Below are 16,519 nucleotides of genomic sequence, written 5' to 3'. Positions count from 1 at the left end.
CCTACTATGATTGTGTTACTGTCGATTTCCCCTTTTATGCCTGTTAGTATTTGCCTTATGTATTGAGGTGCTCCTGTGTTGGGTGCATAAATATTTACAATTGTTATATCTTCTTCTTGGATCAATCCCCTGATCATTATATAGTGTCCTTCTTTGTCTCTTGTAATAGTCTTTATTTTAAAGTCTGTTTTGTCTGATATGAGAATTGCTACTCCAGCTTTCTTTTGATTTCCATTTGCATGGAATATCTTTTTCCATCCCCTCACTTTTAATCTGTATGTGTCCCTAGGTCTGAAGTAGGTCTCTTGTAGACAGCATATATACGGGTCTTGTTTTTGTATCCATTCAGCCAGTCTATGTCTTTTGGTTGGAGCATTTAATCCATTTACATTTAAGGTAATTATCGATATTTATGTTCCTATTACCATTTTCTTAATTGTTTTGGGTTTGTTTTTGTAGGTGTTTTCCTTCTCTTGTGTTTCCTGCCTAGAGAAGTTCCTGTAGCATTTGCTGTAAAGATGATTTGGTGGTGCTGAATTCTCTTAACTTTTGCTTGTGTGTAAAGGTTTTAATTTCTCTGTCGAACCTGAATGAGATCCTTGCTGGGTAGAGTAGTCTTGGTTGTAGATTTTTCCCTTTCATCACTTTAAATATGTCCTGCCACTCCCTTCTGGCTTGCAGAGTTTCTGCTGAAAGATCAGCCGTTAACCTCATGGGGATTCCCTTGTATGTTATTTGTTGTTTTTCCTTCCTGCTCTTAATATTTTTTCTTTCTTTGTATTTAATTTTTGATCGTTTGATTATTATGTGTTTCGGCGTGTTTCTCTTTGGGTTTATCCTGTATGGGACTCTCTGCGCTTCCTGGACTTGATTGACTCTTTCCTTTCCCATGTCAGAGCGACTATAATCTCTTCAAATATTTTCTCAGTCCCTTGTTTTTTCTCTTCTTCTTCTGGGACCCCTAGAATTCGAATGTTCCTGCATTTAATGTTGTCCTAGAGGTCTCTGAGACTGCCCTCAATTCTTTTCATTCTTTTTTCTTTCTTCTGCTCCCTGGCAGTTATTTCCACCATTTTATCTTCCAGCTCACTTATCCGTTCTTCTGCCTCAGTTATTCTGCTATTGATTCCTTCTGGAGTATTTTTAAGTTCATTTATTGTGTATGCATCACTGTTTGTTTGCTCTTTAGTTCTTCTAGATCCTTGTTATATGTTTCTTGTATTTTGTTCATTCTGTTTCTGAGATTTTGGATCATCTTTACTATCTTTACTCTGAATTCTTTTTCAGGTAGGTTGCCTATTTCATCTTCATTTATTCAGTCTTGTAGGTTTTTACCTTGCTCCTTCATCTGTAACATACTTTTTTGTTGTTTCTTTTTTATTTTTTTTTTGATGGGTGGGGCTGTATTCCTGCTTTACTGGTTGTTTGGCCTTAGGTGTGCAGCGCTGGAGTTTGCAGGCAGTTAGATAGAGCTGGGTCTAGGTGCTGAGATTAGGACCTCCGGGAGGCCTCAGTCTGATGAATATTCCCTGGGGTCTGAGGTTCTCTGTTCAGTGGTTTGGACTCGGAGCTCCCAGCACAGGAGCTCAGGCCTGACCTCCAGCCTGGGAACCAAGATCCCACCAACTGGTTGCTGGGGGTTCCTCCCATCCCCTTAGGTGTCCGTGGTCCCCCACCAGTGCCTGGTAGGTGCTCTAATTGTGCGGAGACACGAATTCTACATCCTCCTAGTCCTCCATCTTGACTCCGCCCTTTGTAACAGCTTTAAATGGAGTATAATCTAATGCATACAGATCAGGAAGCTGTCTTAGAGAACAGCATTCTCTGGCCCATTTCAGTTCCTCCTAGATCAACAAGCAGGGTGACCGCTCTGGCCCAGACCAAAGAAATCTACGACCTCACTGAAGGCGGGGGCTCAGGTCTGGGCGACCGTGAGAGGAGGGGCCAGGCCTGTCCAAGGCGACCCCTCTGAAAGCCTGAGCCAAACCTGTCCTTTAATGTGCTCCATACGTCCCAGAGCCCTCCCTTAACACAGGCCTCACCAAGCACACCAAAATGGGCAAATTTTATTAACTATTTTTCAGATGTGAATTGTCCAGTAAGTACATCACCTAAATAAAACTTTGATATCTGACACTTCTCCCATTATCATCAAGAACAAATATCTGTGAAGCACTGAGTACATTCAGAGTCTGATGCTTCCTTAAGACATAAGATATAAATCATGTCCTTAGGAAACAATTGAGTTGGATGTGAACAGAGAAAATGAGGTTAAAAATGAGAATACCTCATTGTCAGATTATAGCACCCTCAGCTGCAACACAGAATTTCAGAGGGCTTTGAAGGGAAGCTTTTTTGGAGACAGCCTCAGCCGAGAAACTAGAAGGTAATATTTCAAGGAATGACGTGAGCAAAGGTCTTTGTAGCATTCTACTTCAAAGACCCATGTAAGTGATTGTAGTTCAAGTTGAGCATATGGAATCAGAGTCTTCAATTTTTGTCCTATAGATGGATGCATGGAACCATTAAAAGCTTTGAGTAATGAGATGACTTGTATGTGCAAAGTAGTGTTTCAGGAAGGGAAATTTGGACTTAAGTGTCATAGATGGACTGAGGCAAGAAAACAATTAGCAGTGAGATGCCAGGGCTTTCAAAGAAAGTGAGGATTTAGATGGTGAAACACAAGATATAATGTGGGGTGAGGAAGAGTGAACAAGGAATGGGAGCATGTATGAGTAATTCTAATGGAACATATTAGTTTGTTATTGCTGCTGCAAAAAACTACTGGAAATTTAGTGGCTTAAAACAACACAAATGTATTATCTTATAGTTTTGGAGGTCAGAGTCCAAAATAGTTCTCACTGGGCTGACACAGAGGGTCAGCAGGGCTGTGTTTCTATGTGGAATCTCTAGAGAAGAATCTATTCTCTTGCCTTTTCCTGCTTCCATGGGCTGCCCACATCACTTAGCTTGTGGCCCCTTTCTAGCTTCATAACCTGCAGCCGCGGGACTTCCCTGGCGGTCCAGTGGTTAAGACTCCACGCTTCGACTGCAGGGGGTGTAGGTTCAGTTCGATCCCTGGTTGGGGAATTATGATCCCACATGCCTCTAGGTCAAAAAACCAAAAAAACATAAAACAGAAGCAATATTGTAACAAATTCAATAAAGACTCTAAAAATGGTCAACATCAAAATAACAAAAAACATCTTTAAAAAAAAAAAAAAAAAAAACCCTGTAACTGCATCTTAAAATCTGTCTGACTCTCCTGCCTCCCACTTTCCATCATAAGGATTCTTGTGATTGCATTGGGCCCACCCAGATGATTCAGGATAATCTCCCTGTCTCCAGATCCTTAACTTAATCACATCTGCAAAGTCCCTTTTGTCATTTAAGGCAGCATAGTCATAGGTTCCAGGGATTAGGATGAGGACATCTTTGGAGGCCATTCTTTTGCCTACCACCTGGAATATGACCATAATTTGCTGATTGCCTAGGATTTGGAAGAGAGGTGGAAAAGCCTGGATTGGTCATGTCAACCCTCTCAGTTTCATTTTATCTGTAAAACAGGGGTGGGCAAGAGGATGGGGGTGGGATTCCCTTCCAAGCCTAACACTCTGACTAGAATGTCAGCTCCATGAGTACAGGGATTTGTGTCTGTCTTGTTCACTACTGAGCCATCTTCATTGTCTAGAACAGTGACTGGTATATTAAACGTGTGTATTAATTATTTGTTGAATAAATATTTGTTGCTGAATGAATGACCGAGTCAAGAGAAAGTTTGAAAAGAGCACTGGGAAGAATTCTCCACTGGCTCCTGTCTACGTTAAGTTCTTGTTTCCCTGGTGAAGTAAGGTTTTCAGCTCAGGTTACAGATGGTCTAGAATCCGGTCATTATAATAGAGACATTCTGCAGGTGGGACAGAGGGATAGCTAAGATTTGTAGAGTTTGTTCCTTTTCTCCCTGGCTTTTAGCCTCCATGCTGAGCATCCCCTGGAACTAGGAACGGGGAGAACAGGGAAATGTATAGTAGGGATTGATGTATGGCCTCAGTAAGGGTCGGGGCAGCTGCTGATTGAAGAAGAAATTGCTCGCTGTGGCAGTGATCACTTGTCCCTGAAGCGACCAGCTGTCACATTCCTCACTGATCACCCAGCGAGAATCAAGTCTTGCCCTTTGCATTCCTAAAAGAACACTTGACCCTGTGAGGACATAATATTCATTTATGCTCTGAAAAGTGCCAGTGCAATAGAAAACAGAGAAGCTTTTTTGTGCTTTAAAAAAAAAAAAAATAGCATAAAGTATTGGTGTTTGAGAGTACTGCAGGTAGATAGCAGGTAGGCAGAAGTGATTGGGCTTCTGATATGGAAGCTAAAATTTTTAGGGGCTTTGCCTCTCAGATATGAGGTCTGACAAATTCTTGCCATAAAAGCTGTCCTTGAAAACTGACATTTAAAAACCTTGTCTTGAAGAAAATTAATTTGTTTAAAGGAGCAATAGATGGTAGAAAGAGGAAAGACTTTTTATCAACACAAGGAGGCCAGGGGGTGCAAGTTTTGCTAGGCTCCTTGAAATTTGGAGAATCAAAGTCTTTTTGTCTTTTACTGTCTTATGTTACCTTGGACAAACACTATACCTTTCCTCTGATTTTTATCTGTTGCTTTTATCAGTGGTATATTTAAAATGTCATCCAGCTAAGTATTGAGGCACATGTGAGTATCAGATATATTTTCCTGATCTAATAGTCCCTTGAAAGAACTTGACTGTTTTTTTAAAAAATAATTAATTATATTTAAATAATCATCCCTTAAACAAATTAACCTCTAATATCTAAATCTATAAAATTACTAGTGAGAGAAATAATTGGTCACCGGAAAGGATGAAAAATTCTTCACTGGAAGTCTTCATTCCATGAAGTTGCCTAATGATTAATATCTTGCCCTGATGTTAGGGGAACAAAATTAAATATAGTAAAGAGCTGGTGTTCAGCGGGTGCAAAGCAGGGTTTAAAGCCTGTGAACAAGACTTCTGGTCAGTTTGCCAGACTGAACAGGTGCAGAACACCACCCACCTCCCCATTCTGCAAACAAGTAGAGAATAAAGTTTCACCAAAAGCAATTTTAAAAATTACAGATGAGCTCAAGAAAGGGAAATCCCAGGGTATCAGAAACAAAGAGGGGAACCCAGGGTAAGCAGCGTGAATGACCAAAGTCCAGATGGGCTTCGGAGATGTGAGACTCAGGATGGTAGGGTGAATGCCTGCGGGTAACATCTGCAGGCAGGGGTGATGAGTCCCCTCCACAGACACGGTGGGAGCAGGGAGGGGAAACTAAACTCCCACGGGAAGCCTAGGTCTGTGAAGGTTCCATCCATGGAACCAGGCCTGGAAAACTTTTCAGCAACGAGGAAAGCTTGCCTCTGCCTGCAGCTGCGAGACAAAGAAGAGACACCAGTGAACCATGAGAGCAGGGCTTGTGCCCCACAGGGTGTGGAGTTCAAGTTCACGCCACCAGTGCAGTGCCAGACAAGCAGCAAGTCGCTATGCCTGACACTTCATGACTCAGGGGACATGGGGCTCCCATGGAAAACAGTCCCTGCTATGGGTGAGCTTACACTCAAAACTCAGTATGTTCTAAGAGATGAAGGACAACTGGCACTAGTATTTAAAGGAAAAAAAGAAAGAGGAAGAGAAGGAGGAGGAGGAGGAGGAGGCGGCGGGTTTGAGAAATGAATCAAGTAGAAATTCTCGAAGTGGAGAACAGCTATTGAACTACGTGAACGGTGTTGTGTTGGTTGAAAATTGTCTTGCTTATGGTACATTGACTCACACGGCTCCAGGTACAAACAGCACATCAATACATGCTTCTTGTAATACTGTATAATTATCTGAGAAGGTTTGCATAACAGTCTCTTTATCTGTTTTAATCTCTTCTTCCTTAAAATGAAGATTTAAAAATTTGACTCTTTTATCAAACCATTTATTAAAGACAAATAAAAACTCAAATGTCATCATTTCTGAGAAACCTTCTCTTTTATGCATATTTGGTCTCCCTTCTGTGCTCTTAGCAATCTGTGGGCATCTGTATCATCAAAGTGATCAAACGTGTGCTGTAAATATATGTTTATGTATCACCCATTCTTGATTCTTGAGCTCCTTCCGGGTAGCCTTTCTCCCAGTTTTTATCACTCCTTGGTACACAGTAGTCACCACAATATTTGTTGAGTAAATGAATGAATGCTTAAAATAAAATCACCAACTTATACTGGTAGCACTATGTATTAGACCCCAGTGACCCTCAAGAGGCTCCCATCAGTTATATTCAAGTGAATGTGCCTGGCTGCAGTCCAGACGTTTTGACCTTAGACAGAAGCTTTTGTAGGCATTTTGTCATTGAGATTGGAGCATCGAGAAATCTGTTAGCCAAGAGCTAAAGAGTGTAAAATAGGTACAGGATAATTGGATGATTCTCCTTTTTAAAATCAACATCTCTTTACTCTGTCGTAAGGTGGGGAGGAAACGTGTTGAGAACAGAAAACGACATCAGACAAGAATGTATTTCTCTGTCCTTGCTCTGCTATCTTGGAAGGGAATTTTTTATATCCATTTCTTAAAGCTAAGGGGCTAGAGTGAGCTGAGAAAAAAGGATGGACCATCCACACAACACTCAGGACTTTATATTTCTAAAGTATAACCATTTAGAGGATAATAGCTTTTTACACTGATATTAAATTGTAGAAGGAGGAAACAAGTAGAATTTATAAGTAGTAAAGAGGAAGCAAAAGTAAGTTGAAGGTCTTTAAAAGACTAATAAGGTAATAACACAAACTTCAAGTTGGACCTAAATGGGTAAGTAAAATATACTTTTAATTAGGAAGATGAGAAGGTTCTTAAAAGTCTTGCTAAATGTTTTGTGGAAACTTAAGACATATTCCCAGAGTTTAGCTCAGTCTTCTTAAGACGTAGTTTATCTTTCAAACGCCTTCTGATTTGAAATAAGGCTCAGTCTGTTTTTCAATAAAACTTCTTTCCACCAAAGTAAGTCTATTGAAGGTAAGATAATTTTCAAGTTCAGAAATTTCAAAAGAAGTTGGAAAACATCCCTACATTAAGAATTACTTTTACCCTAATTGGTCCTCCTGCATTTTAAATTCTGTGACTGGCCATTGGTCCTATTTCATTTTTAGTAAAAGAGCATTTAGCCCATTTGAAATATTATATTTAAAACCAATATAAAATGTTCATTTAATCATATATTCTATTTGAAATGTGATATAAATTTAATGTTTATTTTTTATTCAAAAGCCATGAGAAATACTCACATAAAAAGTGATTGCCAGTAATTTCTTTCACAGGGCAGCATGAAATCCCAGAATCAAATATAGTTTGGGACCCAAGAAGTTAGAAACATTTGAACTCTTATTAGGAAAAAAGAATGTACAAAATGATACGGAACTAGTTCAGATGCTGAGGGGTTTGTTTTGATTTTGTAGCTTATTGTTATTTTAAAGCACATGTAGAAATTATTTTGTAAACACGCTTTGGTGAATTCATACCAATAATTTCAGTCAACGAAATTACCAATGTTCTCTTCTTATACCAGGTTGTTGGTGTAGCCCAGGCCATCAACAAGAAATCGGGAAATGGTGGGACATTCACTGAAAAAGATGAAAAGGTACCAAAACTTGGGTCTGGTATGATCTCAATTTAGGAAGATGCTTTCTCTTTAGAGTTGTATAGACCTCTGGGATTAGTGATTGCTGAAATTGTTGATCACAAAAACATTATGGTTTAAAATGATCCGAAATGTTCTAAAGTGTCTCTTGCCTCTGGCTAAATCAGTGCTGACCTGAGTTTGGAGTCGTTGTGGTCTTCAGTCAACAGAACCCCGTCCCCACTGCCTCCTCACCATGCCACCAAGCCTCCCCCGGGGCTGTGTGCATGTTGCGGCCATCCGGAGGGTGATACGGTGTTCTAACTCTCTCATTTACTTTTCATCACTGCTATCAAGAAATTCAACATTACGTAAAATCCCTAAAGCACTGCTCCAAGTTCAGTGCTGCAGGTCAGCTTAAAATTAGAATTGGCTCCTGGTGAAGCAAATGCAGAATGTTTTATAAGCTTTACACGCAGACGGTGGGGCGCCAAGGTGTGAATTCAGGCTGAATGATGTGAATTTAGCTTCAGAAAGAGTGGCAGTCAGCATTATTTTATTACCCTTCTCGTCCAACTCTGAAGGAATACATTCCTCACGCCACATCGACATGCTTTCCTTTTAAGGACAGAAGCCCTTAAACCTGTTTATAACTTCATTCTGTCAGTAGGTTTTATGATTTCTCTTCTTAAATATGCAATTATATGTATATCATGGAGCTCACTGAATTCTTCCTATTCAAGCCCATTGCTATTTCGGTCACTCCCCTGAAAATTAGTAGGAGCTTTTGGAAGACATTCCAACAAGGCAGAGTTATTTTTGTCTCATGTTGTAGGCTGTGTTGGCACTAGTGTTGGTCCCCGTGTCTTAATTGCTTCAGAACATAGCAAGTACCTTTTTAAATCAGTGTAATAGACATCTAGTCTCCTGTTCCATTAATGACACATGAGGATATTTGGCAGGGAACATGGTTCTAGACTGGCTATTTATTCCGTTATTTGTTTACAGTCCATTAATGTAAACCCCTCTTGAAAGATTTGCATTCTTAGGCTGTATCATCTCTTGGCAAAATAAATTCATGCTTGTGAATAAAGTATGCCATGTAAAGATTTCCTTTCATCAATAATTAGTATAATTATGAGCACATCACCTTAGTATAGTATAATGAGGGTGATATATCATGTTTAAAATGATATATTTAAACTAATACTAAATTTGCAATTTAGTATGGGACTGCTATTGCCAATATTCTCCTAACAAGATTGTGAGCTTTCAGTTTGCCCCAGTAATAAGTTACAGGCTATTTTTACAGTCTTAGCTTAAACCCAAGTCTTAATATCATTTAGAGACTACACCAAATTTTGCATGGAGTGAATTTCAGTTTCACATGGTGTAAAGAGATCTGTGTCTCCTCTCTTTCTCTTTGCTAATTTCCAACTACTGTATGACTTTAGGAGACTGTGTTAACAGTTGTCATCTACTGGTTGTACCATTTAGCTAACACTTGCTTTGCATCAGTTCCTAATTTTATGCAGAATAAACATCTACACTGTTGGTTTCCAAATATTTATTTGAACTGTAAATATTTTTGAATGTTGTTTGTTTTCAAACAATATAACAAGACAGGTTATTGACAGTTCTTATTTGGCTGTTGTCTTGCCTGTTTTCTAGGACTTTGCTGCTTACTTGGCATTTTGTGGAATTGTTCTTCATAATGCTCAACTCTATGAGACTTCACTGCTGGAGAACAAGAGAAATCAGGCAAGTCTGATTACTAAAGAGAGAGTGTAGAAATTCTTTTTTAAAAAATGGTTAAATTGTTATCCAAGCAATATATATATATATACACACACATATATATATATATATATATACACACATCATTAGAAATCCAAACCGTGCAGATTCAATTTCTAAATATTTTAACTGTTTCTTCTAATAGTTATTTTTTCCATTTTGTATTTTCCATGAGCTGTTGCTTTATCACTCTTAACAGATGAAGATTTATTTAACTTATACCACCCTTTATTTTGCCATTATGGTACCAGTATTTTTATGTCACTGTTTAAAGTTATTGGATGAGTTGTGCGTGTAATATTAAGAGTTTTAGTTCTTATTCTGTCAATTAGAGACATCATCTCTCTTTTTTTTTTCCAGAATATGCTTCTGTATTTTATTATTCATATTAAAACAAAAGATACAAAATGTGAAAATTATTGTAGAGAACTTCTAGAAGCATGGGAATAAGCTCAGGAAACACTGTAGAACACTGATAGAGACATCATCTCTTATTTCATCCTTTATAAAATGAGGATCTTAGCATCCCTCATCTCTCCTTCCCAATTACTGCTCCTTACCTCTGCTTTTCCTATCTGGACTTTTTCTTTTATATTGCCCACATTGATAACATATATACAGATGGTCCTCAACTTACATTGGTTAAACTTACAATTTTCCGACTTTACTATGGTGGGAAAGCTGTACACATTCAGTAGAAACCATACGTCGAATTTCGAATATTGATCTTTTCCTGGGATAGTGATATATGTCATGACACTCTCTCATGATGCTGGGCAGTGGCAGTAGCCACAGCTCCCAGCAGCCACGCCATCACGAGGGTAAACAACCAATACACTTAAAACCATTCTGTCCCCACACAACCATTCTGGTTTTCACTTTCAGTACAGTGTTCAATAAATTACATGAGATATTCAACACTTTATTATAAAATAAGCTTTGTGTTAGATGATTTTGCCCAACTGTAGGCTAATATAAGTGCTCTGAGTATGTTTAAGGTAGGCTGGGCTAAGCTGTGATGTTCAGTAGGTTGGGTGTATTAAACAGATTTTCGACTTTAAATATTTTCAACTTACAATGGATTTATCAAGATGTAACCCCGTCGTAAATCGAGGAAGATCTGGTATTGTGCTACAACCATTCTTGACTTTTCTAAAGCTTTGTCTAGGTTAATTCTAAGGTTGCAGTTTAAAATAAAGTGTTTATAAGTACCGTGATGTAAATGTTGTTCTTACTAATTATGTAAATGTTGTTGTTCATAATTACCTTCGTTATATAACTTAGTTTTTCTTGTTGTTTCTGAAATCTCTTCTTTTTTCCTTGAACTGTTTGCTCTAGTGTAGCCTCATGTTGTTGGTCCCCCTCCCCCTGCAAACTCTCCATTATTTAGGCATTCTCTTGAGTTCTTTTTTCATGGAGAATCTTCAAATTGAGGTTCTCTCTCTTTCTTCTTTCAAGCAAAATTATTTTTCCCCATGCCTGCTGCAGAGGGGTCATCGTAGAACTTTCCTTCACTGCTTTCTTAGAAAGACTCCACTGGTTATCCACTGGATCCCAGAACTCTGTTTTTCTCAGTTTACTCCCTTGTTCTAGTGTAGCACATTCTCAGTTAACTACTTGAGAACCGGTATTGGTGAGGTAAGCTCTCTGAGTCCTTGCATGTATGAAAATATCTATTGTACCATCCTACCAATTTGGCTGGGTATAAAATTCTGCATTGAAAAATTAGTTTCTCAGAATTTAAAGGTAGTACTGTCTTCTACTAGCATTCATATTGTTCTGATTCTTGGTGCTTTTTTTTTTTTTTTTCCTATAAGCTTTTTGGATTATTTATTTACTGTTGCTTTTGTAACTGAATTTCACCATATGATTCTTTTTTTCATTCATCATGCTGGTACCTGGTCATTCCTTTCAGTCTGGAGACTTAAGCCCTTGGGTTTTATGTAATTCTTTTTCATTATCTCTTTGATAATTCATCTCCCCCACCCTTTAATTTCTCTGTTTAGAACTTATGTTAATAAGACTGTGGACCTTGCATGGGCTTCAACTCCAGCATCTTCCTGACGTCTCCCTGCTCCATTTTTGCCACCCATTAATCCAGTCCTCATTTTTACAAACATACTTGTGATTCTTGTCACTTCTCTCCTGCAATCCATCACAGCCCAAACTGCTTGAAAAGAAGATAGGGCTTTTGAGGTTCTTTATTCACTTACCTCTGCAATCTCATCTCCCTAGTTCTCCTCTTTACACTCTATATTCTCATAAAACTTGATCAAAACTTGCAATATGCTACTTTCTCTCAATTCAGTTCTTTTTCACTGAGATATTTTCCTTCCCCACTTCACCTGAACAATTCCTGCTCATCTTTCAGGCCTCAGCAAGGATATTCTCACCTCCAATAAATTTTCTATAATACCCTTTCTCCCCCGCTCCTTGCAGAAATACTTTGTGAGACTAGATGAAATCCTGTGTGAGTAAAGAAAAGAGAAATTATCAGGAAGAACACAAAAGGAACTCTTAAAACTTTGTTTATTTTGGACAATATTTGCTGTGCTCTGTGAAAATGCTGGCAGTGTTGATAAATGTTGATCTCAGAAGTTTGGATCACCAAAAACAACAGTGTGTTTTATGTATCAGACACTGTTCAAAATGCTTTATATATGTTAACTTATTTAGTCCTCACAACAGCTCCATGATTTTGGTACTATTATTATCCCCATTTTCAAGAAACTTGCCCTAGATCACAAAGCTAGCAGGAGGGGAAGCCGGGATTAAAAACGGTTGGCTTTGGCTTCAGAGTCTGTGATCCTAACCAGTGTGCTAATTGTAGTAACAATCGACAGGGAAATTTTGTTAGTAAGCAGAGACGTATGTATTTAACACTTGAATGGCAACTTGGTTGTAACTTGTTAGATTATATGTAAACAACTTACAACCCATATAAATCATTGTATTGCTTTAATAATTACAAAGTTACTAATAGTAAGCTCTTAATTTTTTTGTCTAGGTGCTGCTTGACCTTGCTAGCCTAATTTTTGAAGAACAACAATCATTAGAAGTAATTCTAAAGAAAATAGCTGCCACTATTATTTCTTTCATGCAGGTGCAGAAATGCACCATTTTCATAGTGGATGAAGATTGCTCCGTGAGTACAGAGTATGACTTTTTTATTTTTAGAAAGACAAATTTTATATTCCTTAAAGCACTGCTTTAAACCTCACGTTGGCCTCAGAACTCTCTCTCAGATCCAGCTGAATATGGTTGTTTATGTGAAGCCAATCCAAGTGTGAACTGTTCTGGTGGAAAAGAGGTAGAGGTGAGGTTGGAGGATGCCTTCAATACATCCTTTCACCTTGTCGACCCTCCACTTAGTATTACAGTTACTGCTGGTAATGTCAGTGTGCTGCTTTTGTCAGTGGCTACACTACCTTGATGGAGAAATACATTGTCATTACAGTGTGCAGACCTTTTCTGGTTGAGAATAGTTGTGCTCTCTTACTATGAACAGGTAGACCACCTTCTGAATGGGCTGGCTATAAAAATTTCTTTTTACCAGCGATTATGTAGAAACCAAAAGGCATGGCCCAATGGAGGCAGTGCTGCTAAAGGTGCCTATTAGTCCCAAATTCCTTACCCACCATGGAAAGCCACTAAACTGTTCCAGCTGGTAGATTTCAAGCCATTGATTTGTAACGTAAAGAGACAGGATGTGTGTGGAAAGATGGAGTGTTCTCATACAGTGCTGGTTACTTCTAGACAGGCCAACTGAGTTGGCTGTTAGCATCAGGGCCTTTAGCCCAAGGTTGTTTTCTTTTATGCGGTTTCCTTTCCTTCTCAACCAATGAACCACTGTTTTTGGTATATTTCTTTTTGATGTAGTTGTTTGTTTCCTTTTTCCTTTAGACCCTGAGAACAGGCTCTTCATTGGTGGGTTAGGAAAAAGAATGGGAATTCTCAAGTGTGTAAAGTCAATTACAGTCCACATATGATATCTGAATTGATGGTTTTTTGGGAAGTAGAATAATAAAAGATATTTAAAACTTATATTTTAAACTTTTAATTATTTTATTAGATAGTAAGACCATACTGTGTGATGCAACATTATCTGAATCATCTCACTATGCTATGAGATAGTCAGTATTGTCATGGATATTATTTAATATTTTCAATCAGTTATAAACTCCTTAATATAGAGATAATTACAAGATTGTAGGTATCCTTTTAAAGTTCAGGTCAGAACTCTTTAATGCAGTATGTCAGTTTATCATTTTTGCTCTGTGACCTGCTCTTTGGCATTTAATTTTTGAAAGTTATACATAAGGGCACTCCTTTTTTTTAGGCAATTTAAATATCACTTTAATTAACATTCAGCTCATCCAGTTAACCCCTATCATGGCAGCAGTTGACTGGTATCAGTGCTGCTTTAAAATATAGCTCAGCAGTATGCCCATTAATATTTTTGCTTGCTTTTTAATGACTTAATTTGGTGGGTGTAGCAGTTAAGTGACTTGATGTTCATTTATACTGTAATTATTTTTTGATTAAAAATATTTCAACACATGAGCAGAAATCCAAATGTGAACAAGAAAAAAAATGTACTCAGTTCTTCTGTCCCCAAATTAAACTGATATCATTGTTTTATTTGTGTTTCCTTCTAATTTTTTATTCAGTTGTAGATATAGTATGGGTGCAAATGTGTATTTTGCTTTTTAATTTAACTTCAAAAATACTTCTCTATGTTGTTAAAATCTTCATAATTTAATGATCTCATAAAATATTACTGAATTAGGTGTCTTCAAAAAGACCCAACAATAGCAATCAATGTATGCATAAAAGCTAAAACTTGGGCTTCCCTGGTGGTGCAGTGGTTGAGAGTCTGCCTGCTAATGCAGGGGACACGGGTTCGAGCCCTGGTCTGGGAAGATCCCACATGCCGCGGAGCAGCTAAGCCCATGAGCCACAATTACTGAGCCTGTGCGTCTGGACCCTGTGCTCCGCAACAGGAGAAGCCGCGATAGCGAGAGGCCCGCGCACCACGATGAAGAGTGGCCCCCGCTTGCCACAACTAGGGAGAGCCCTCGCACAGAAACGAAATAAATACGCCATAAACGCCATAAATAAATAAATAAATAAATAAAGCATGACAAATTAAAAAGAAAAAAAAAAGAGCAAGTCTCTACATTTAAAAAAAAAAAAGCTAAAACTTGAGGATTTTGAATAAATATAGAGAAAATTTGAAGCTCATTATTTATTAACAGCTGGCAGAAAAACAAAAACTCAAATAAGCATTTTTGCAAGTCAGTATCGGAAACAACAGCAGCATGGTTCTAAGTAATAGTAGGTAGACTTGAGGATGTCGTGAGCACTTAGGTCAGTTTTGTCTGAAAAAGTGAAAAGAAATTGCGAGGATTGGTGTCTTCAGTCAGTTCCACAGACTCATATGTCTATATTTAGATAGTTTTCATTACATTCCCAAACTTATTTCTCAGTCTGGGTCGTTGCTCTGTTTTCAGGATTCTTTTTCTAGTGTGTTTCACATGGAGTGTGAGGAATTAGAAAAATCATCAGATACTTTAACAAGGTAAGAAAACTTCATTATCTGTCTGTCTTTATCACAAGTATGTAATTTTGGCTACATAGTTATTTCACGACCTATTTAATTTAAGACATAGAAGCTACAGCTGCTTTTTTCCTCCCACAAATAATTTCATTTGTGAAAATACTTTACTATTTGATGTTATATGTCCAGGGTTTTTTCCACTGCATTTGACCTGTTGGAGAATTCTTTCATAGAGTGAATGGTGTCATAATTAGTATAGGCCTGGGTACAGTGTGTTTTGTGAACTGACTCATTTAAGACCCGCAAGTACTATATTTCAATTATATTTTTTCATTGCATATTAGACCCTCACTGGAAATTTGACAGGCTTCTGAACACATTTTTTTCGATGAGTCTATTCTGCTTTGGAATCAGCCGTAGGATTTAACTAACACCAGAAGGAAGCCTGTGATCTCAGTCACACCAATACATGTACCCTATGGCTAGAATCAGACCAGATCTCTATTGTAGTTCATTTCTTTTTCATGTTTTTTTTTTTTTAATTTTAAAATTAGTATTCGTTTTTTGGTTGTTGTTAACTGGTATGCAGAAACAATAGAAAGTATTAACATATCAAGGTTATACTTGTTACTGGCCCAATTGTATATTTGCTTTCTGAAGAATTTTAAAAAGGATTTAGAGTAAATTACCAAGTGTTCTTGTCATATTTCCTTTTGCACCCTTAGCAAAACAGTGGTGGTTTTTGCTTAAGCAATAAGCTAGTCTAAGGAATATAAGTCTGCCAGGGTAAAGCGTCAGGAATTCTTGGGCATAATGCTGGTTTTATCACATTATTCATTATTCATTTGTTTCAAATTATTTCACTCCCTAAAATAATTTGTGTCAATTTATATTACTCCTAATTATTGATATTATAACTTAAAAGCCCCATATGATCATGGAAATAGAACATTATTTTAGCTTTACTATCTGACATTAAAGTTCCAGATTTTTTACGCTTCAGTTGACTTATCAGAGAATTATTTCATGTAGCTGAATGATGCCACAGTTAGTAATGTCCTCAGTAACCAAGCTCCTTGGTGGTGATACTTTAAAAATAACCTCTGTGCAAATCTAACTATAGAACATTCTATAAGATAACTGGCCTGGTCTCTTCAAAAAGTCAATGTCATTGAATAAAATGGAGGCAGGGACTGTTCTCAGACCGAACAGCCAAATGCAGTATGTGAACCTTGATTAGATCCTGGTTAAAAACAAATAGCTATCAAAGACATTTGTTAGGACAGTTGGAAATCTGAATATGGACTGGATACTGGGTGTTGGTGGGGAATTATTGGTACCTTTTCTTTGGAATTAGGAAGATACTGTGGTTAGTAGGAGAATGTTCTTATTTTTAGGAGATTCAGGCTGGTGTATTTAAGGATGAAGTGTTATGATGTCTGCACCTTAGTTTAAAATGGTTCTGCCAGGCGGGGGTGATAAATTAGGAGGTCGGGACTAACATATACATGC

General features: G+C 37.8%; 1 protein-coding gene across 3 annotated transcripts in view; it reads left to right on the top strand.

Annotated features, from left to right (window-relative positions):
- Window positions 1-16,519, top strand: part of PDE5A (phosphodiesterase 5A) — a 154,808-nt gene that overhangs the window by 60,924 nt on the left and 77,365 nt on the right. For all 3 annotated transcript variants that reach the window (XM_068543365.1, XM_068543367.1, XM_068543366.1), the window contains exons 4-7: window positions 7,600-7,671; window positions 9,322-9,411; window positions 12,455-12,592; window positions 14,961-15,028. In XM_068543365.1, coding sequence (XP_068399466.1) covers window positions 7,600-7,671; window positions 9,322-9,411; window positions 12,455-12,592; window positions 14,961-15,028 — 368 coding nt within the window. The remainder of the gene's footprint in view (window positions 1-7,599; window positions 7,672-9,321; window positions 9,412-12,454; window positions 12,593-14,960; window positions 15,029-16,519) is intronic.

The sequence above is a fragment of the Eschrichtius robustus genome, chromosome 4, assembly GCF_028021215.1.
Source record: "Eschrichtius robustus isolate mEscRob2 chromosome 4, mEscRob2.pri, whole genome shotgun sequence".
In the NCBI taxonomy this organism is placed as follows: Eukaryota; Metazoa; Chordata; class Mammalia; order Artiodactyla; family Eschrichtiidae; genus Eschrichtius; species Eschrichtius robustus.
This window is presented reverse-complemented; position numbering and strand designations above follow the sequence as displayed.